The 22408-nt window shown below is 39.3% G+C and overlaps 1 protein-coding gene and 1 pseudogene across 2 annotated transcripts in view; both read right to left on the reverse strand.

Annotated features, from left to right (window-relative positions):
- The window catches only part of SLC30A9 (solute carrier family 30 member 9), a 53959-nt gene that overhangs the window by 27651 nt on the left and 3900 nt on the right, over positions 1 to 22408 (reverse strand). Inside the window, exons 3-8 of the mRNA XM_084627593.1 lie at positions 17651 to 17713; positions 14507 to 14606; positions 8125 to 8217; positions 7611 to 7693; positions 5601 to 5659; positions 4588 to 4655 (exon numbers count right to left, since the gene is read on the reverse strand). Of these exons, the coding sequence (XP_084483719.1) occupies positions 4588 to 4655; positions 5601 to 5659; positions 7611 to 7693; positions 8125 to 8217; positions 14507 to 14606; positions 17651 to 17713 (466 nt within the window). The remainder of the gene's footprint in view (positions 1 to 4587; positions 4656 to 5600; positions 5660 to 7610; positions 7694 to 8124; positions 8218 to 14506; positions 14607 to 17650; positions 17714 to 22408) is intronic.
- On the reverse strand, positions 10331 to 13388 carry LOC311519416 (phosphatidylinositol-3,5-bisphosphate 3-phosphatase MTMR6 pseudogene; annotated as a pseudogene). Its single transcript has one exon. The product of its transcript is annotated as a phosphatidylinositol-3,5-bisphosphate 3-phosphatase MTMR6 pseudogene (transcript).

Below are 22408 nucleotides of genomic sequence, written 5' to 3' on the forward strand. Positions count from 1 at the left end.
CACAAACTGCAATTTTAAATAATGCATCTGAACATTTTTAAATGAAAAATTGTGTTTTTCAGTGCAGTGATAATATGAAAATGGTACAACACAATTCCTTCAATCTTTCCAATATAAACTTCTAGAATGAGAACACACATGATAAATTTCATCCCAATTGGTAAGATTTTGGAAAAGTTTAGTATAAACCACTGTAAACATTATTTTAGAAAGTGCCATCTCAACCGTAACAGTATTAGCCTGACAGTATAATACCCACTACAAAGCCAGATAATGAAAAATGTATTTCCCTAATATTGTTCTTTTCTATTAGGCAAATATTGATTTTTCTCCCCATGTTTCTCAAACAGAGCTTGAAATACAGCTTTTGTTTGCTGTGATTTTGCACAGATATAATCTGCTGTTAGAGGTCTAGGAATGTAGTTGCACTGCGTTCTCTCAGCTGGTTCTCCCACAAAGTAAAATATTACATTGGGGCAGAGCAATCTCTGTAAGGAATGCAACACATCAGTCCGTTTGGGGGTGAGGGGCAGAGTTTGCTCTTGTCAAGTAAGACAGGGCTTGCCCCCAAATACAGTAACTCCTCACTTAACGTTGTAGTTATGTTCCTGAAAAAATGCGATTAAGTGAAACGATGTTAAGTGAATCCAATTTCCCCATAAGAATGAATGTAAATGGTGGCGGGGGGTTGTTGGACCATATTAAAGAAGTTCTGTATTAAAATCAGAAATGAGTTTGAGTCCCCATAGTTTAAATTCCAGGGTATTACTAATTAAGAGATCTCTTGGTTTTTGGTACTGTTTCTCTCTCTCTATGCGTGAAACTTGCAAGCTGCTAATTGCGTTAGTACATTCTAAGACAGAGTCTGTTCTCAAAGCAATTCACACAGAGAGAGACTCAAAGCAATACTCTGTAACAACAGAAACAGCACCCAGAGACTCCCCGCCCTTTTGTTGTATTAACAATTGTGATTAAAATAGAGATAGAGGATGTATGTGGATGGATGCTTGGTGTGAATAATAACTGAATGATCAGGGAGGTGCCAGCCTAAGAATCCAGTGTCCATCGGCTGAAGAAGGCATCAAGTGGAAATAACCAGAGGACCCCTGGTGGGCAGACTGGAATCCACCCAGAAGACTCAAGAATGGGAGAACCAAAGAACAAGATAACATCTGGCAGCACGGAGCTGTCAGGAATGTGCCATCTGCTGATTGATTCGGCAACAGCATGATGAAGCAATTCCCATAGACTGGCATAGGAAGAAACTCCTATAAAAATGGACTCTAGAAAGTGAGAACTTTGGGGTCTGATTCTGCAAACCAACTTCCAGGAGCATCAGATGAGCATCTGACAAGGCCCTGCTCCCTCCTCATGTCCAGGCCACCTGGCCAGTGGCTTGGCATGAGCAACTCTAAGGCTGGTAACTATGATAACAACCTTGCAGAACCTGTGTGTGTGTGCGTTTGTATGAATGAATGTGTGAATAAATATGAGATTGAATGGAATGTTATAGCTATAACTAACTGCTTACTATGATTCTTTCTGTATACACAATAAATGTGGTATTTTGCCTTTTCCCCTTTAATAAGATCCTGCTGGTTTTTATTTTATTGGTATAACAGGGTTAGGTTCCAGGGAAATTTTTTTTTGCTAGACAGTACAGTACTATAGTTGGGAGGTGCCCCCGCCTTACCCCACGCAGGCACAGCCCACTGGCACTGGAGACAATGAGGCACGCAAGGAGGCTGAAGGTGCTGTAGGCTAGGAGAAGCATGTTGCACAGCAGCAGTTTCCCCTACTCTGCAAGCACGGGGCGTGGGGGGGCCTCAACCCTCGGCCCGCCTACTCCACCCCTTCCCCCAAGCCTCCACACTTAACCTGCCTCTTCTCCCCCCCACTTTACTCCACATGCCGAGTCCTCGCTCCTCCCCCCTCCCTCCTCTGCCTCCTGCCCGCAGCAATCAGCTGGCTTGTGGCATTCAGGAGGGAGGGGGAAGGAGCGAGGACATGGCACGCAGGCTCCCCCTCCCTCCCCTGCCTCCTGAACACTGCAAGCCAGCTAATTACCACGGGCAGGAGGCAGGGGAAGCTGCACGCTGCGTCCGCCCTCCTGCCCAAGGCAATCAGCTAGCTTGCGATGTTCAGGGGGCACGAGGAAGAAGTGAGGACGCGGCGTGCAGCCTCCCCGCTCCCTCCCGTGGCAATCACCTGCTTTGCGGCATTCAAGATGCAGGGGAGAGGAGGGGAGCCTGCGCGCCGCGTCCTCGCTCCTCCCTCCTGAATGCCGCAAGACAGCTGATTGCCGCAGGAGAGCGCTGATCTGCGGGGTCTACTGGAGGGCAGGGGGCACTGTGGGGCGGGGGGAGCGTAGGGGAGCTGATAGGGGGGCTGCCAGCTGTGGACAAGGCAGGCAGCCAAACAACGTTATAGCGAAGCATTGCACAACTTTAAATGGAGCATGTTCAGTAATTGAGCAGGGACGTAAGATCAAAACAATGTTAAGCAAGAGGAAGTTAAGTGGGGAGTTACTGTATTGCTGAATCTCAGAGATCCATGCTGAGGACATGTAGGAGGACAGGGCCCATTACATGGAAGCCCTGTGCCTCTGCATTGATTCTGGTTCCTAGCACCCCACCACCCAAGTCCCTGACAAACTACCAGGCTCTCCCACTAGCCACTGCAGCTCTCGTAACGCCCGGAAAGAGCGCCACATAAGAGATAAGAGCCTGTTACTCAATTATCCTCTCAGGGATTCTCTGCAGGGCTGCAGAAGGGAGGATGCATGTCATCCTAACAACTGTCCCCGCCTGGCAGGTATCCATCCCTTCCACCCCACTGCAGACCCCTAATCTGCAGAGGGGTTCCCTTGAGGTCATGAGTGCCATGATCGTGGCTGTGCCCAATTCCAAGGAGGAAGGGCAAGATTTGTACATGATTTCCTGATGCAGGAAAGAAAAAGGAAGGGTGCATAATACAGGCCACTCTTTCCCCCCGTACACACACAGTAGTGGTTATTGTACATTTATTTAACAGAGCAAACTCGAGGCTCAGATTAATTAATAATAGAATCTCTTGAATGATAGAGAAGAGCTATTTTCAGTGAAGTTACTTTCCTGATCCTTTTTTCTCCCTGAACAAAAAGCAGAAGGAGCTGTAAACAAATTCAGGGATACTTCCCATCAAATTGCAGCTTTTTCTCTTGGGGTTATAAATTACTGTTTTCTTAATAGTTCCTGCTATTTTACTCATGTATTACCTTCCACTGGATCTGAGGAAAGAGTCACACTTTTTAGAAAAATGAAGTGAATCAGTTTAAAAGATCCACTGTGCTCATCTAAAAAGTTTTATTCTTCAGCGTGGTTGTCTTTTCTTTTTTTTTTTTTTTTTTTGATTAGAAATATTCAGTCTTCACTTCCTTGTCTTGTGGGTAAACTCTGTAGAAAACTAGTGATAGTTTTCAGTCAGGTTTATTTAAAGGTAGGATTTCTGTTTGTTTCACTTAACTCAAACTCCTGACAAATACTTGAAGAAGAAATCATCTTTGTGAAAAATTTAACACTCCTCCCCTTCTACTGATGGGGACCTTAAGGAAACTCTCCAGCAAAAGCAGAAAAGTTAACCCTTTGACATTTTTCAAGTTCACAAACAAAACAAAAATAAACTTGTTTCAAAATACATGAAGCTCTCTTTATACATCATACAAGAGCAGGAACGAGCATGAGCTATAAAAAGTGTTTGCCTATGCCATTCACCTTCAAGAATTTTGGTTGCTGTTTTAATCATTAATTGTCTAGCTGACCAGGTTCGAAAGTCTAGCCTTTCTTTGATCAAAGATGGAAGAAGTCTCTCTAATCTCTAAATATAGATGAATGTACTCCTCAAAGGAGCCTAACCTCTGTTTGTCAAGACATACAAATAAATCTATTAATTTCAACTAAGATTTGAGTCTACAGACTAAACTCTCTCTCTCTCTCTGGAGAGAGAAGAATTTTGCTAAATTCTTACTATCAACAGGATGATCCATTACAGATTATGTACATTGGAAAGTAATGTTTTTAAAAACAAATACTGCACTTACTTTGATAAGAGGTTTTTTTTTTTACATTTATAATACTCCACAGAATATTAAAGCTGTACTGTAGCATCTCCTAAAGATAATTAAATCTTAATGAAACCTAACTGCTGTAGTTTGTTTTATTATTTTACAGAGAAAGAGGAGTGAAACTAATGTTTTAGCTGCTTTTCAGGTTTGCTTTATTATTACATTATCAGTGGCTTCAATGAGAGCTGCTGAAGTCTCAGCACTTTGGAAAGTCATGCCATTTATTTAACGAAATGCCTAAAAATGGACGTGGAGCCTAATTTTAGGCACCCATTTAAAAAAAAATCTGCCCATGATTTCTGTTAAATAAAGGTTGTTTTCTGGGTCACATTGCTGCAGCAATGGGGGCTCTTCAGCAAATTTTATAGCTGCAGAATTGCAGAGAACACTAGGACCTGTAACTCAAATATACAGACTATTTCCATTTCTAGGATATACAATTTTTTACTCTTGCATTTACAAAACATTTATTTTTTCAAACTTACATGCAAATAGCAACCATCACCACCTTTCCTGGTCCTTTGAGCAACATAGTGCCTGTGCTGGAGCGTGGCTATGTACAGAAATGAGAGAATACTAAAATAAATTGCTAAACTGAAACAATGAAGTAGTAATATAACTAAATCCAGGTTTTATGAAGGGACTAACAGTAGTCTAGTGTACACCACATACACCTAAAATATCATGTAGTACTAGAATCCCTGTAACAGCTGAGGTATAGCTCTGCATAATCCAGTAATTTATCATGGACAGCTCACTAGATTTACAGTTTGGTCTCATGCATAACTAAGATACCTAGTTTTAGTGCAGAAGCTCTCAAACTGTGGTCTGTGGAGCTCTTGGTTATTCACATGATACTGACAACTCCCTTTTCAGCTCAATAGACAGTGTAGGAACAGCTGTAAAGGAGGTTAAGCAAGCATAGCAGCCTCCATGAGGGGCCACTGCAACTATAAATAGAGTGAGGAGAGGAACCAGAGTCCATCAGAAAGAAGTGTCAGGTATCACTCAGCAGGACTGGAGTTAGAAGCTCTCTGAACTAGGTTGCTTAGGGAGAGGGAAGCAAGAAAGCCAAAACAGGCTGAGGAGATTTGTTCAAACAGATGGAGGGAAAATGAAATGGAAAAAATCAACGAATATGATTTTATATAATTAACTTTGTGCATTGTACACATTCAGCAAATTGTCACAGGTCTGGGGTGGAATCACAATGGGACTGTGATTAGATATCTGGCAGAGGAGGAGATCCACAAACCAGCTCTTACAAATGGGCTATACTATGATTATATCAGAATCCATTTAAGTAGTATTTTAAAAGTTTAAGATTCTATTACAATCAGAATGATATAAAACAGATACATTACAGGCCATTTCACCAAAATCTTGTAAGGCCACCTATACTTTTTTTCTCACATTCTTTTTCTCAGAAATATGCTCTAAGCAACCACACATACACCTTAATGGTGATTTTACCAAAGGAATTTAAATGATCTCTTACCTTAGTATCCCCAAGAAAATCTTTGTACTCCTTTAATAGCTTTTGGTTTCTAAATAGATCTGCAATAAGACAACTCTAGTTACACGCAGAACTTAGAAGTTGAAAATAACTTCAGGATTTCAAGATTTTTTTTCTTTACACAACTCAGGTAAGTTTGCTACTGCATATAAATGCATTTATATTAAACAGGCAGATCTGGTCAAATTTAGATTTCTTAAAGGATCTGTTTCTTAACAGTACCCCGGCATAACATGGTAAATACTTAGCATTGGAATTGAAACTGAAAATTATCTTTACCAAAAAGCTGATAGGTGTCTTAGTTGATTCATCACATCTTGAAAAATAATTTAAGTTTAGTGGTGAGAGTCTGTATGTCATCTCTAAGAGGTGCCACACAATCTACAGGCCAGGGAGAAGGGAACTATGGTGGCTCTAAACCAGCTTTGCAGCCTCCCAGTTCTGGGATATTCCACAGCCCCTGACATAACACAGAGAGCCTTGGGGAGGATCTGTATAAATAACAGTCTGCCCCAGTGCTGCCCCACAATCTCCATAGCTCTTTGTGCTATGACTCTGCCCGACATAGCTCTCCTGACTACTGACACATCTCACATGCCAGAGCTTGCAAGAGGGTCCTTGGAAGGTAGCCTTACAGCTGTCTTCCACAGTTGCTGTGCTGAAGGATTTGTCCCCTAGCCAGATCTGGGTTTCTAGAGACCCTCTATCCAGCTCTGTCCCTTTTACCTGAAGTAAAGGGACCAGACCATATGTGAGGATCTCACCCCAGATTATTTCTTCAGCACCCTCAACTTCAGAACCCTTTTTCCTACACTGCTGCTCTGTCACAAATATTATTTGTATTACCATGGCACCTAGGAGCCCTAGCCATGGATCAGAACCCCATTTCAATAAGCACACAAAAGGAGCAAAAAGAGGGTCCCTATCCCAAAGAGTTTACAATCCACGTATAAGACGAGAGAAGAGACTGGTGCAGATGGGAATACAAGGAAATAATGAGACAATACTGGTCAGCCTGATAGGCAATTCCTACTTCAAAAGGACAGTGCTCTAATACAGTAAATGTACACTCGTATCACAGCATGGTACCACTGAGATTTTATTCAGTTTTTACAGTCTCGCTTTCACATTAAGATCTGGAAAGTTTTGCGAGTTGTTAAGCTTTCAGGCTCCAACTTTGCAATATTTGGCTAAAATCCTTAAAAACAGTTTCAATTCTTACGATCTTTACAAACAGTTGCAGACATGTACCCCTCCCTTTCATTGGGACTACACATGTATTAAGTTACAAAGGTGCTATGTGTTTGCAGGATCAGGCCAGCTTTTTCAATGGTAAACTTATTTCTATGAACTACAACAGACCTCTAATTTTAAAATTGCGTACTTGAAACAACCACCTCAACGAATATTGCTTCTGCTATTTTAATAGGCCAGTGCTTCCAACAAGAGAAAAATGGAATCTATTGTAAATATTGAATTGATTGAGTTTTGTTGTAACATTATGAATAAATCTACAATTCTGTTTTAAAGGAAAGAGTGGATCATCAGAATACATACTTTTAAAAGCATTAGACTAAAGTTACAAAAGATAAGGTACCATGAATCAGTAGTTCAAATAGCATAAAACAAATAAAAGGCAAGGCTTGAATTGGTTTTGGTATTTTTGTAAATTCTCACAAAGAAAAAAAAAAAAAAAAAACTTTCCTCAAAAACCATTCAGGTTGTTTAACAATAGCTACAAATTAATCCACAAAAGCAAGGATATGTTCAGTTAAGATTAACTCATTTAAACACATCACATACACCTCCTCTGTGTACATTAACAATACACACATTTCTCATGGTCACACTATACCACAAAAACATATGTATGTTAGACACTCATACAAGGGTGAAGTGACTGATGTGTTATTCTCCCACAGGGAAGTATGAAGTTGAAGTTAACAGTGATTGATAAAGCATTTTGTAGACATTTGAAAATCCAACACTTACTTTCTCTGTATTCTATCTCTGCTTCTTTACGCCGTTTTCTCTCTTTAGCAAGAGCCTCCGGGCTTCCCCAAACTTCTAGAGATCTGCACGAAAGTACAAATAATTTGGAAATCCTTTTGATTTCCACACACTATATGTTATAAAACAAAATGCTTTGAATTTCAAGTTTTTGACTACATAACCCAAGCCTTCATTAATACCAGAGTAGCATAATGGCTTATCAATATTTCTTCTGGAAGACATCCATCCAGATTAATCTCACATGATAAGACAGTGTAGGGGGAGAGTTAGATTTCAATTTGGATCTCTACAATGTGACCCTTCAATTTTGCATCCTGTCCCGAGTTACGACGACAACGGAAACATTTAAATGCATTTAGAGAAGGAAAAATATTACTGCCCTTTTCATTATAAAGCTAACCTTTTAAAATTATATCTTATACCATTCTCTCATATAACCAAAGTTAAATTACTCAAATTACCAAATAATTTCCTTTTAAAAAAATTAGCTTACTTTGCCTCTACATCTGATCTCAAAAATACAGTGAAAGCCTCAGTGTCATCATGGGGACTTCGTCGTCTGATTTTCCTCAGCTGTTCTAGATCACTGTTGGAGGATGGAAACAAACAGTTTATTGCAACAAAAAACATGTTCATACTATACATAAAAGAGTCAATATAAAGATCAAACGTACTGATCCTTAAAAGGATTATATTATGTTTAAAAATCTACCCTAATTTTTTCCTTAACTTGGCAAGTTTAAAGAAACTGACAGGAAGCTGAGGGTTTCTACTTAAACACAATCCAGTGGCAATACAATCAGTATACAGTGTTCTTTAAATTGCTCTTGAAGATCATAATGTGATTTGCCTGGGCTCAAAATCCAAACTGTGGGCCCATATTAACAACATGGGAATGTTACACCTTAGCAACTGAAAGGAAGAAACTCTTTGGATAAATTAACCCATACTCCCTCAAATTCCCTCTCTGGCAGCTACCGACATGAAAATTAGAGGTCATGTGGCACTTTAAGAGAGCCCAAAGGATTACGTCCAATACCCAGGTCATTTCCGCCTCTTTCAGTAACACAGGTCTAAAGCTATGTAAAAACTGTTGCTGAGCAGGTATTTGCTATGTTTGGCTAACAGTTTGGGGGGGGGGGTTGTTTTTTTAACTGTAATACACTTTATAGAATCATAGAAATGTAGAGCTGGAAAGAACCTCAAGAGATCATATAAGTCCATTCCTCCATACTGAGGCAAAACCAAGTCTCTAGACCATCCCTGACAGATAACCAACCTGTTATTAAAAGCCTCCAATGACAGAGATTCCACAACCTCCCTTGCTAATCTAGTCCAGTACTTAACTACCCTTCTAGTTATAAACTTTTTCCTAATGGCTAACCTAAATCTCCCTTGCTGCAGATTAAACCCATTACTACTTGTCCTACTTTAAGTGGACATGGAGAACAACTGATCACCATCCTCATTATAACATTCCCTCACATATCTGAACACTTATCAGGTGCCCCCTCCGTTTTTCTTTGTCAAAACGAAACATGGTCAGATTTTCTAAACATTTTATCATTTTTATTGTTCTCCTCTGGGCTCTCTCCAATTTGTCCACATCTTTCTTAAAATGTGACACCCAAAACTGGACAATACTCCAGCTGAGGCCTCACTAATGCAAAGAAGATCAGAACAAATTACCTCCTGTGCCTTACATACGATATTCCTGTTAATACATCCCAGAATTATATTTGCCTTTTTTGTAACTGCATCACACTACCGGATCATATACTATTTGTGATCCACTATAACCTCCCAATTCTTTTTCTGCAATACTACTGCCTAGCTGTACGGGGAGACTTTGGCAAACCAGTAAAGATCCTGAAACCACTCTGGCCTATTGCTAAAAGCAACAAAGTCAGCAAGCTGTAAATTAGCCAAGTCAGCAGGCTTAGGTTTGACCAAGGCAGGAGGGGAGGGGAGTCTCTGGGTGCAACAGAAAGGGCAGCTTGATCCCGCATCCTTCCTGATAAAAATTGTGTTGAAGTGGCTGATACATGCATTTTCGAAGAGCAGGATGTGCCCCAGAAATGTCTGTTGGGGCCTCAACGCTGCAAACTCTGGAAAAACCCACACCTGGTTAATCGATAATCAGAAGGAACCTCTTGCTTGACTATTGAAACTGCCTACTTAACCAGTTTTCTTTAGTAATAGAATGACATGTCCCTTAATGTGTAAATAAGGGGGAAAGTTTGAGGTAGTTGGACTCTTTTTGGACTCTCCCTCTGGATACATCTTGCAGTCCCCAACGGCAGACGGAAGATTTGGCCACCGGAAGCCTGCTGCTGTGTTACTCAAGAGCCACACTCAGCTTTGGTAATTATCAAGGGTTGGGGTGTTTTACTAACCTGTTGTGGATGTAAGTGCTTGAGACTAAGTAAAGTTTAGCTTTAAGTGAAAGCACTCTTGTGTTGTCCTGTTTGTGCCAGCCATCTATCAGTAGGATGGCCGTGTCACCCCTGATCTATTTCCTGACACCACCTCGCACAGAGTAAAAGTTACCAGGAGGTTTGGGTTGAAAGAACCCCGGGTAACATAGCCAGTTATTCCCCATTTTGCATTTGATTTTTCCTTCCAAAGTGTAGTATTTTGCATTTATCTTTATTTAATTTTGTCTTTTTAATTTCAGACCAATTCTCCAATTTGTCAAGGTCCTTTTGAATTCTAATCTCCTGTCCACCAATGTGCTTGCAACTTGCTTGGTGTCTTCCATAAATAATATAAGCATACTGTCCACTCCATTATCCAAGTCATGAACAAAAATACTGAATAGTACCAGACCAAGACAGAGCCCTGCAGGACCCGCAGTAGATGCATCCTCACAGTTTGACAGCAAACTATTGATAACTGCTCTTTGAGTATGACTTTTCAACCAGTTATGCACTCTATAGTAATTCAGTTTGCTTATGAGAATGTCATGTGGGACAATGTCAAAAGCATTACTAAAAATCAAGATATCACATCTACTGCTATCCACTAGGCCAGTAACCCTATCAAAGAAGGAAATTAGGTTGGTCTGGCATGATTTGTTCTTGACATATCCATATTGGCTACTACTTTCTATTCACTGTAGCAATTGTCTGCTGTATTGCTGCCCTCTATAGTTCGAATGGAGTCATTCATAGATACCAACAGGCTGCTCCTTCTAAAGCATGGAGAATATCTGAGTGCTGGGGAAGCTGGATGGACAGACTGCAATGGTTCCTTAGTGAGGAATTCTTCTGATTGCCTGATTCTGTTTCATTTTAAAGGACTGGAAGCTAAAGTCTTTCTCGAGTTGTTTATTTTGTTCACTCATGGTCATGGTGAAATTAAATACAGATTGCCTAAGGTGCATAGTTCAGTCAAACTGATGGTACATATTTCTCCAAAACTTAAAATTGAAGGACACTGTTAGGCTCCCAGAGGGCAAGTTTCTGGGAAAAATCTGGATTGTATAGAGGATTTAGATACTTCTTTTGTTCATCCATAAGGAATATGTTTTCTCTTTCAATTTTGGTTCTTCTTGCTCTTTTTGGCAGTTTCCAAAGAAGTTTCCAAACTGGCATGAATGGATGTGTTCATGGATCTAACGGAGAAAAGCTTCATTGTATTCAAAGTCTTGTGAAAACTGCTCTGTGAGATGCCACACACCTTCTAAAAACTGAGTGAACACTGGAGAGATTTCCTTTGGGTCACCATCAATTGATCACATCTGTCAGAAAATTTGTGTCCAAAAGAGAGCCAGTCCTTCTCTATTAAAACCATGAAGCCCTATATTGTTCTATACTATAAATCCAACGAGAGAGAACCAAGGGAACAAACTTGGGAAGTCCTGTCCCAGCCATCAGAGCAATGAACTAGCACAGTTGCATTTTCAACTGCTATTGCTTTGGCTAAGAACGTAACAGCATCCAACACAGCTTTGATATGACAGCCAGCCAGAGTTCTCCAAACCAGACAAGAAACTGTTGACAAAGCTTTTGTACAGCTGACTTCTAAAAGTTTCTGCAGGCTGAATCTCATTACATTAATGTTTTCAATGCCAACAAACTGGAATCTAATGTTAGCATAGTTGCCTTCATTTTCATACCCTTTACCTGCTGCTCTGTTTGCCATTGCATTAAGCTTAGGCTGAGTGTCCATGACATACATGTAGTGATGAGCAGGGTTGGCTATACTGATTGCATTCAGCATATTTTCATCCTCCAGACATGTGGCACTGAAACTTGAAAAAGGCTGACTGCATCTGCAAATGGCAGCCTCTTTATTTCTGTGATAATATAACACTGGGAATCTTCCTTTGCTTCTAAATTTGGAGCTAGTTATCAACCTATTCTCCTCTAGGTGCTTATAAAAACTGATTATTTAATCATTTGTTCCAGTAATTTTCCAGGTATCAAAGTTAGGCTGACTGGTCTATAATTTCCCAGGTCCTCTTTGTTCCCCTTTTTAAAGGTAGGTACTACATTTTCCCTTCTCCAGTCCTCTGGGACCTCACACATCCTCCATGAGTTCTCAAAGATAATTGCTAACAGTGCTGAGATTGCTTCAGGTAGTTCCTGAAGTACCCTGAGGTACATTACATATTCATGACAACTTGAATATATCTAACTTATCTAAATATTAACTACCCTGTTCTTTCCCCTATTCTGGCTTGTGTTCCTTCCCCTTTTTGTTAATATAAACTACGTTAAGATTCTGGTCACAATTAACTTTTTTAGAGAAGACTGAAGCAAAATAGGCATTCAACACCACAGCCTTCTTGGTGTAGTCAATTAGCAGCTCTCTTTCTTCACTAAGTAGTAGACCTATGCTTTCCTTTGTCTTTTTCTTGCTCCTAAAGTATTTATAGAACCTCTCCTCCTGCCTTCTGTGCCCCTTGCTAAGTATAACGCATTTTGTTTCTTAACCTTTCTGATTTTGCTCAGATATCTATATGCTTGTGCTATACTTTTGTACTCTCAGTTAGGAATTGGTCCATGATTCCACTTTCTATATATTCCTTTTTGATTTTCAGGTCATTAAAGAGCTCCTCATGCCACCAAATTGGCCTCTTACTATTCTTCCTATCTTTCCTTCACTTTGGGATAGTTTTCTTTTGTGACTTTAATATTGTCTCTTCTAGAAACTGCCAGCTTTTCTGAACTGCTTATTCCCCTTACATTTTCTCACTGTGGAACCTTACTTATTAGTTCTCGAGTTTGTTAAAATCTGCTTTTTAAAAGTCCATTGTCCTTATTCTGCTGCTCTCACTTCCTTTCCTTAGAGTCATGAACTCTATTTCATGATCACTTTTACCCAAATTGCCTTCCACCTTCAGATTCACAATTCCTTCCGGTTAGTCAGAATCGAGTTTAAAATGGCTGTCCCCCTAGTTACTTCCTCCAGCATCTGAATCAAGACACTCAGATTATAGAAGATGTTTATATATAAAATAGGAATTAATTTGATTTTATCACAGTAACTAACCTATGGTCCTATTATTTCTGTCCAGAACTTCCTATGTAAAAGCCAACACATATATTTTCAAATTAATCTGCCTATAGAGAAAATAAATTATGATAAACTGATTTCACTTAATTAAGACCTCTGGCTGGTCTAAGATACTAGGGTGATAAGACAGACCCAGAGCAGAAACAGAAGTTAAAGATTGTAACTGCTATAAAAGTCACCAAACTTTCATATTTAATGGAGAGTGAGTCAAGGTAGGTGAGGTAATATATTTTATTGGACCAACTTTTGCTGATGGAAAGGACAAGGTTTTGAGCATTACAGTACTCTTCCTCAGGTCTGGAGAAGGTACCCTGAGTGTCAGAGCTAAAGACAAGGTAGGACATATTGTTAAGCAGAAGGGTCATCTCTATGCGTGAAACCCTTCTGCTTAACAATATGTCCCACTTTGTATTTGTCTCAAGACACTCAGGGTACCTTCTCCAGACCTGAGGAAGAGCACTGTAATGCTCAAAACCTTGTCCTTTCCACCAGCAAAAGTTGGTCCAATAAAAGATATTACCTCACCTACCTTTGTCTTTTGTATCCTGGGACAAACATGGCAACACCAGCACCACCACTGCAAACAACTTATTTAATAAAGGTCAAACAGGATTTTATAAATGAGATCACACCTTTGAATTGTGTTGTTTAAATGGATGCCAGCAATGGATGACAGACACTAAAGAGAGTTAAATATACATTTAAGTAACAATAACCATAGTCCAGAATGATACATGTGATTAAGTCAGGATAATAGTGAGAGTTAAGTCTTAATTTGGCAACATATAATAAGCATTTGTAAACAGATATAATATTAAAGTACCTTAAGTTTAAAATGAAGCTTCTTATGGCTTCTAAGTGGGGTTTCATATTTTAGAGATTTGCATGGTTTCTAACTACTGCTACAAGGCTGCCTGTGCACCCTGTGAAAAGCTGGCTGTCCCAGAGATAGCATTTTCTCTTCAGTGACTAATGGGATTTGCACTTCTTGGCATGCAGAGTCAGCACTCTAGAGAACAGGAAGGATAGAGTTGTTGGAAAGAGAACTTAAATTAAGTTCATTTTGTTTTAAAAGTATATATATTGAACTATTACAATGCCCCTTTAAAAGGGTAGGAAAGAGTTTGAATCCATCAGCCACCATGACTGCAATTAGCTTGAAGCTTAGTCATTTTCAAACGAAGCATCAGCTCAGTCAGTCTACAATTTATTGTGTATATTGGAGCGGTGCCAAGACATTTCAGTCAGGATTAGTGACCCATGCTGCTAAGCCATTCTTCACCTCTGAAACACATACGAACAAGTCAAAAATATATTGACAATTATACTTTAACTCACTTAAACTACTGTACCTGGATTTAAGACAGAACTCATTTATTGCTCTGACACCAGTGATGAAATTATTTTGCGTGTATTTTGGTCCATACTCTCTCTTTTTAAGAACTGCTTTAACTAAAAAAAAAAAACAAAAAAAACAAAAACAAAACGCATTATCAAGTGTAATTAAAAGTCATATGGAGCATGCCCTGAAAAACAATTTAGCCCTACGTGAAATCATGGGAAAGCGTGAGTTTACCCCATTTAAATGGAGACATGTAAATTCTTCCTTCCTGCCAGGGATTCTGGGATAAAGACATTTAATGAGAGAAATAAAAGAGGAAGGTACTCTGATAGGAAAATTATTAATTTTCTGGACAGAATGGAAATAAACATTATTAAGAACAGAGTAATTTAACTTAATTTTGACATTTAATATAATAAAAATAGCTATTCTGGCAACAAAAAAAGCAGATATAAACATAAAGTTCTAATCAGTCACTGGTGGCCAAAGACTTTGCAAATTATTTTCTAATCTCAGTAGTTAATTATTTTGCTATTGCTACAGATCTTTTCAGACCTAAACCAGAACTGAAACAGACTGTACCCTCCACTTCTTTATTTTTTTTAAATACTCCACCTAGTACTTTCCAGAGTTCTCTCTCTTCAAATTGCCATACTGTGCTTTGTGGATTATAGAACAGTTAAAAGTACACATTCCTTATTTATATGTAATATCTAGCTAGGAGATTCTACTATAAACTTTTCAGAATCCGATGCACAAGCAGGAGACCATTAGAATACATATAATTTTAAATGCAAATTTATCTTACTTCCAGTTATGCCATTCTTGGCTGCTTGTCACCCAAGTATAAATGTCCTTACAGTGATTTATAATTTTAAAATCACTATTAAGTTTACTTCTGTTAATATTTTAGGCAGGTCGCCATTAAAGAACTGTTACAGTTGAAGTATATTAGGTGTATTAAAGGAGAACAGAGATCTTTGAAAATTTACAATTCATAGATTAAGGCCAGAAGAGACCTCTAGGATTCTAGTCTGACCACCTCCAGAACAGAGGCTTTAAGTCTTCACCCAGTAATTTCTGCATCAAGCCCATAACTTTTGCTGGAGCTATAGCATATCTTTTAGAAAGATATCTAGTCCTGATTTAAAGTCTTCAACTGATTGAAAATCCACCACATTTCTTGGTAACTTGTTCCAATGGTTAACTATCCTCAATGTTAACGCTTGTGCCTTCCTTCTGGTCCGAATTCTGGAAGATTTGAAGCAAAAGGTTTCAGCTGACACTGAGCAACCCACAGGCATTACAGATTTCAGCATTTATTTACAAAAATTCTGGTGTATTTATGGTATCCAGTGGGTTTTTTAATCTACAACACTGTTTTAAAGCAAATGTTCAGCATCTAATAGTATGTGCTGCATCATGATCTACCCCAGATTGCTCTTTGGATCTAATGGACACTAACACAGAGTTTCTTGGGCACTGGAATGGAAGAGTACAATTGTCAAACAGAGAAAATGGCTCTTGCATGCTTTAATTTTGTTCTTTAAACAAACCCCTGAACAAGTTTAACAACTTTCATATCTTGGGATATGCATTAGCAACAGTTCACAAAGTATCCACTCAATATTTCAAAATAGAAGACAAATTTGAAAAATAATTTCAGTTTTAAGTTTCCACAGTAATGTAATAAAAAAAAAGTTTAAAAAATTATTTAAAAACAACCACCCACCAAACTTCACACAAATTTTAAGGTGAAGAGTACCCCCTTTAAGAGTTTTCAGTGTTTTGTTATTTTGTTACTGTCTGTAACAGTAAATATTTAGGATACAGTTGTGCCTAAAGGCCTATATAGTCCCACTGAGCTGAGCATCATAGAAATACACAAGAGGGAATCCTTGCCCTGAAGGGCTTACAATTTAAAGACGCAAAGGATGCGTCTTCACTAGCAAAAAGTTGTGGGTTTGTTTGCTTGCTTGCTTTACAGTGAGTTAGCTATCTCTTTATACAAAACACATCTTTCCTTAGCAAAAATAGGCCCACACTGAAGGTTAGAGGATGTGAACAGAACATACAAGGAAATGAGTAGGGTGAAGTATTGACACAGATGTGTTAATTACATGTACTATAGTTGGGGGAAGAGGGGAGAAGTGAGGGTTAATTGGGCTTAAAGTAAGGAAGTAGAAGAGGAGAGAGGAGGAATAGGCAGAGTATTACCTGTCTAGCCAGGATCAGCAGCCTGAGTTTTGTAGGTATTGGAGCAGAGGCAAGTCTTAAAAAAGGATTTAAAGGAAGATAAAGTAGTAACCATTCAGATTTTATCAGGGAGTTTTTCCAATGCATAAGGTGCAGAGTGGTTAAAAGCACAAAGGAGGTTAAGGAAGAAGGTAAGTGGTAAGTAGCAAAGGCTAGGAGTACTGGTGGAGATAAGGCAGTAGTCAACATGACAATAGGTTAGATCAGCTAGGTAGGCTAGGGTTAAGTTATGGGAGGTCTTAAAGATAAAGACAAGGAAGCTTGTATGTGTTGCAGGTGTGAAGAGGGAAGCCCAGGAAGGGGGGGGCTGACATGGTCAGAATGACAAGCCAAGCAGGTGTTTTAGCTGCAGCATTCTTAATAGACTTGATGCTGTTTTTCACCATGTTAAGAGGAGAAAGGAGGGCTTGAGGCTAGGAGCAGGGGAAGAGATCAAAAATCTCTGTTTTGGCCATGCTAAGTTTTAGATGTTGACTGGATATCCCTGAAAACATGAAAGACAAGCTGAGATACTAGACTGGATGAAGGGAGATAAATCTATACCTCCGCTTTATCTGTGATTTATCAGCTTAAAGTGGTAGTTAAAGCCACACTTATGGCAGCAACACTATTTCTAATTATTCACTCCATCTCTGAGTAGCTCTATTTTCAGAAGAAATTCTCTAAAATAAACAGACACCAAATGGAAAGTTGATATGTGAATGTTTTTCCACAAACATGTATGTAAGTAAGCCCAAGACATGAACTACCTTACACACTTCCTACTTACTCATGGGCCTCCTAATGTTCAAAGATGATTTCCTCCAAGTCTTATAACTTCTAAAGTCGGAAAGATACCTTAAAAAGGAAACACCACACCCTAACAACCATAACATTGCAACATAACATACATGTTTACCTTTTATTTGGATTGGCTCTTGCAATAAAAGTGGTTTTTGGCCTGCACTGCTGGTATCCCGTGCTGTAAAAAATAAAAAACCCTCACTGCTGATTCATGTAAACAATTATAATTAAATAAAATAAAAGACTATTGTTAGCAAGGCCAACAGAGAAGTGCACAAAGTTATATTACTATCATGTGAATTAAAAAATTGACAACCTTTAGCTCATTGTACTGTATTTGTGAATACTCTCAGATAATGTGAATTAGAGAATGTATAGATAATACACATTAATTTACCACTGAAAGTTGAAATTTGATATTCAACAAAGTTGTTAGGGGTTTCACTGTATTGTAGGCTATTTGAAAATAGTCACGGATCAAAATGTTTTCAGCTGCATCTTTACAGTTCTGGACAAACTCGATGCAAAATTTTACCATGTAAGTAGTAAGAATTGAGGTTTGCATTTATTACCCCATTAAAATAATGAAGTCTAAGATATGCAGAAAATATCACAAATGCTTTGGTTTACAGATTAAAAACCATCTGAAGACCTGGAAACATTTTAAACAAAAGAGTTAAGATTCTGAAAAACACAGTAGCTTATGAAAAATCAAAATGCACAGATTTTCTTGTGTCATAAATTTCTGTTGAAACTGGACAACAGAAGTATATTAGCTTGTATTTGGAATTTGAAGATATAGTTACTCCTCATCAAAACACAGACAATCAAAAGTTGTTTTACTAAAAAGAGAATGGGACACCGAATAGCAAAAGGGAAAAATATGTATTTCCAGATACTAGGCTCATTGCAAACTATCCACGTACAGTAATTTGAGTGTGTTCTAATCACAAATAAGAAATGTTATCAGATAGTTCAAATGCATGTCTGAATATTTATTCTGAAAATCACCATCTTAACTCACTGTAACATCAGAATAAAATCCTTATGATTCCAACAAACAGATCTAGCACTGTGTTTAGTACACTAGCACTGGATGTTTGCCACACATCTGCTATAGATAGCAAAATTAAAACTAATTTTATTGAAACTGAAGCAATTTGAAGTACTCAGAAGATCTTAAGGATTCTTCAAATAGGTCTATGTTGCTTAATGAAAAGCTCCTGACTTAACATCTGATTTGAATGATTCAAAAGTCAAATATTCTTATAGCTTTGGCTACACAACTACTCTTAAGTCAAGCAAGTAGCCATTAGATATAACAGGAACTACCAAGAAGGTCTAACATGGTTTGACTATATTTTTTTGGGAAAGACAGAAGTAACAGTAAGAAAAACACAAAAAACAGTTTCTAATGTATTTGCAATGATCTTGCCGCAAGTGAGTTTGGAAAAGCCTTAAAATAACTCAGCCCCTTTCTTCCTTTTGAAAAGTGTTACCTGCTCTCTGGATAGCCTGAAGAACAGCAATGTTAAAAAATGGTTCAAAATAAATAAGATACTCTTTGCTGTTCATTTCTCATCATACTCAAAAACAATGGGCATTGACAAACTATTATTCTTCATATGCACAGACAAGATTGCCTGGCATATTTGCTTCCAGAGTTTGCCAGAAGTCACCCTCTGTTGTACAGATAAACTTTTTTCTTGTTCAAAAACGTATCTCAGTGATATTATTTAATGAAAGGTTATGCCATAAACTTTCATAGGAAAAAAATAATTACACATCAAATATCAAGATTTATATTTGACTGTTCAGACAGCATTAAGTACCCTTTTAAAATATATTACCCTGCTCTGGAGACTTGACAACAAACACAATGAACCAAAAAGAAAAGAATGAAGTATTAGAATTCAGAACTGCTGATCTTTGGGTGGGCAGAGATTGAGATGCCCTTTAAACGTTAATAAATTAATCTTCAGAATGCCCAGTCAGGTAGAAAAACATCCCATTTTTTACTTATAGGGAAATGGAGGCGCAGGAAGGTTGACAGACTTACCTAAGGACATAATCACTAAAAATTGAGGTTACTTACTTGTAAGTAGAGGTGCTTGGAGATGTATGGTCCCTATCTGTATTCCGCATGTGGCTACACATGTGCTCCACATGCCTGAGACAGGAGATTTGTAGCAAATAGTGTCCATAGATCCGCACATAAGCAGTTGCTCTCCCTGTTCTCGCAATCAAAGGCATAAAGGGCAAAGTGGACCAATGCCTCTCCAGTTTCTTCTTACCATGAATCAGTTAGGATATGAAGCAGAAGGGAAGGAGGGCAGGCAGTGGAATACAAATAAAGACTACACATCTCAAAGAACCTCCAATTACAGGTAAGTAACCTCCATTTCTTCAAGTGCTGTTCCCTATGTTTCTTCCACACATGGGTGATTGGTAAGCAGTATTAAAATAAGTGGAGGGCTCGAGGATGCAGTTGGTATTAATGTCCCCACAACTGCAGATGCTGAGGAAGCCTAGACCAGAGCACAATGCTTCATAAAGACATGGACGCACCTGCAGGTAGCTGTCTTACAAATATCCAGCACTTGGTACTTCTCAAAGAGATACCATTGAGGTTTTATGTGCTCAGAGTGGGCCCTCACCCCATCCAGGGGAAGAATATGTGCCAACTGATAACATGGAAATATGTATCCAGAGACCCACTTAGACAGTTTCTGTGCTGATAATGTGCCATCACCATCGCTCTGCTATTGTGACTAATGGTCTTCGTATTTTCCTCATTGCTTCTGTTCTATGCAGAGAAGAGGACAAGATCCGTTTGACATGGAGGAAGTGCAGCCTCTTTTCCTTGCTGGAAAGAGGAGGCTTTGGGAAGAATATCAGTAAGCAAAGAGGCTGGCTCATGTGAAACTCTGAAATAACCTTGGGGATGAATTTCAGGAGGAGATGAAGGGAGATCTTTTCTCTATGAAATATGGCGTTCTGTAGGTTTAACACGAGTGCTCCCAGTTTGCTCACCGACATGGCCAATGTGATGGCAACCTTCCCAGAGAGGTGTGACATGGACCATGTGGCCATTGATTCCAATGGTGATCTGGTAAGAGCCAACAGGACCAAGCTGAAGTCCTTTGGTGGTGTAGGTTTCAACACCAGCAGGAAGGTCCTAATGAGACCTTTCAAGAATCAAATTGTGATTGAGTACGATAGAGTGGCCTTCCACTAGAGGATGAAAGGCATTGATAGCTGAAAGTCCACCTGGCAGCAAACTAAAAGAAAGCTCTGACATTTTGAAGGATAGAAGATAGTCTAAAATGACAAGGACACCTGCTGATTCAGGTGATAACTGATTCTGTTGCAGCCAGGTACAGAAACACCTCCATTTAGCTAAACAGCATTTTCTAGTGGAGATTCTTCTGCTGTTATTAAGGATAGTTTGGATGGCCTCAGACCATGAACATTCTAAAACTGATGACCATCCAACTTCCAGGCCATGAGATTAAGAAGGTCTGGGTTGGGATGTCTGATCCTGCCCTTGTCCTGAGTTAAAAGATCCACAAAGGGTTGAATACAGCTAGGAGGGTAGGATGACATTTGTAGAAATTCCAGAAACCAAAACTGCCTGGGCTGATTGGGTGTGATGAGGACAACCCTGGCACTGTCATGGCGAATTTTGCCAAGAACCTGAGGTAGCAGGGGGACAGTAGGAAAGAAATACCTCAGATGGTCCATCCAGAATAACACAAGGGCATCATCCCTGGAGTCTCGGCCTAATGATGCTCTGGAACAGTAGAGGTTGAATTTCTTGCTTGATTGTGACGAGAATAGGTCCCAAGACGGTGTTACCCACTTGGTGAAGATTTCAGTCAAGATAGAATTGTGTATTTCCCACTCATGGTCTATGGAGAAGTGCCTGCTGAGATTGTCCGCCAGAGTATTCTGCACATCTGGTAGGTAAGTCACTGCCTCTATACTCAGAGGAAGAGATTTTGCTCCTCCCTGTTTACATAAAAAGCCCCATCACGTTGTCCAATATTAGGTGGGGAGACCTTATGAGGGAGAAAAATGTATTGCGGGCTAGAAAAACTGCCCTCATCTCCAGCAGATTTATCTGCAATCTGGCCTACCATGGGGACCACGCACCACATGTAGTGTGATTGTCCATATGTGCTCCCCATATTATGAATAATGCATCAGTGATTAGGGTTGTGTCAGCGATGGGTGGAAAAAAGGGGACTCGCACTTGCACCTGGTCTGGTTTCATCCACCATACGAGAGAGGCACTGACTTCTGGTGGGATTGTTACACTGGTATTCATGTTGTCCTTGTCCAATGAATAAACAAACTGCAGCCAGGCCTACAGGCAGCAAATGCAGAGTCTGGCAAACAGTGTTATGTATGTAGGAAAAGACAGACCTTGATTGTGGTGCAAGATTTCAGCATGACTTGATTTATCAGGCTATGAATAGCCTGAAATAGGTCTTTAAGAAGGTAGGCTTTTCCTGAGGATGACTCTAGGTCACTCCGATAAAAATCTATAGTCCTTGTGGAAGTCAAAGTGGAATTTTCTCTGTTTACACAGACCCCCAGTGATGTCAGAAGGTGCAGTAAGACAAGGATTACCAACAGACCCTCCTGACTTTATCTACTTATTAGTAGGCAGTCATCTATATACAGGAAGATGGTGCGGCCATTGCACCTCATCTGGGCCGTCCTCACAGAGAAGACTTTCGTGAAGAGCCTCGGTGCCATCACCAGCTTAAATGGAAGTACTCGGAATTGGTAGTGCTTCTGTCCTACCAGGAATCTGAGGCATCTAGCTTAAGACTGAAGAAAAATAAGACCTTAAAGCAGCTGTAGG

Source organism: Lepidochelys olivacea, assembly GCF_965140295.1.
Source record: "Lepidochelys olivacea isolate rLepOli2 genome assembly, chromosome: 4".
NCBI lineage: Eukaryota > Metazoa > Chordata > Testudines > Cheloniidae > Lepidochelys > Lepidochelys olivacea.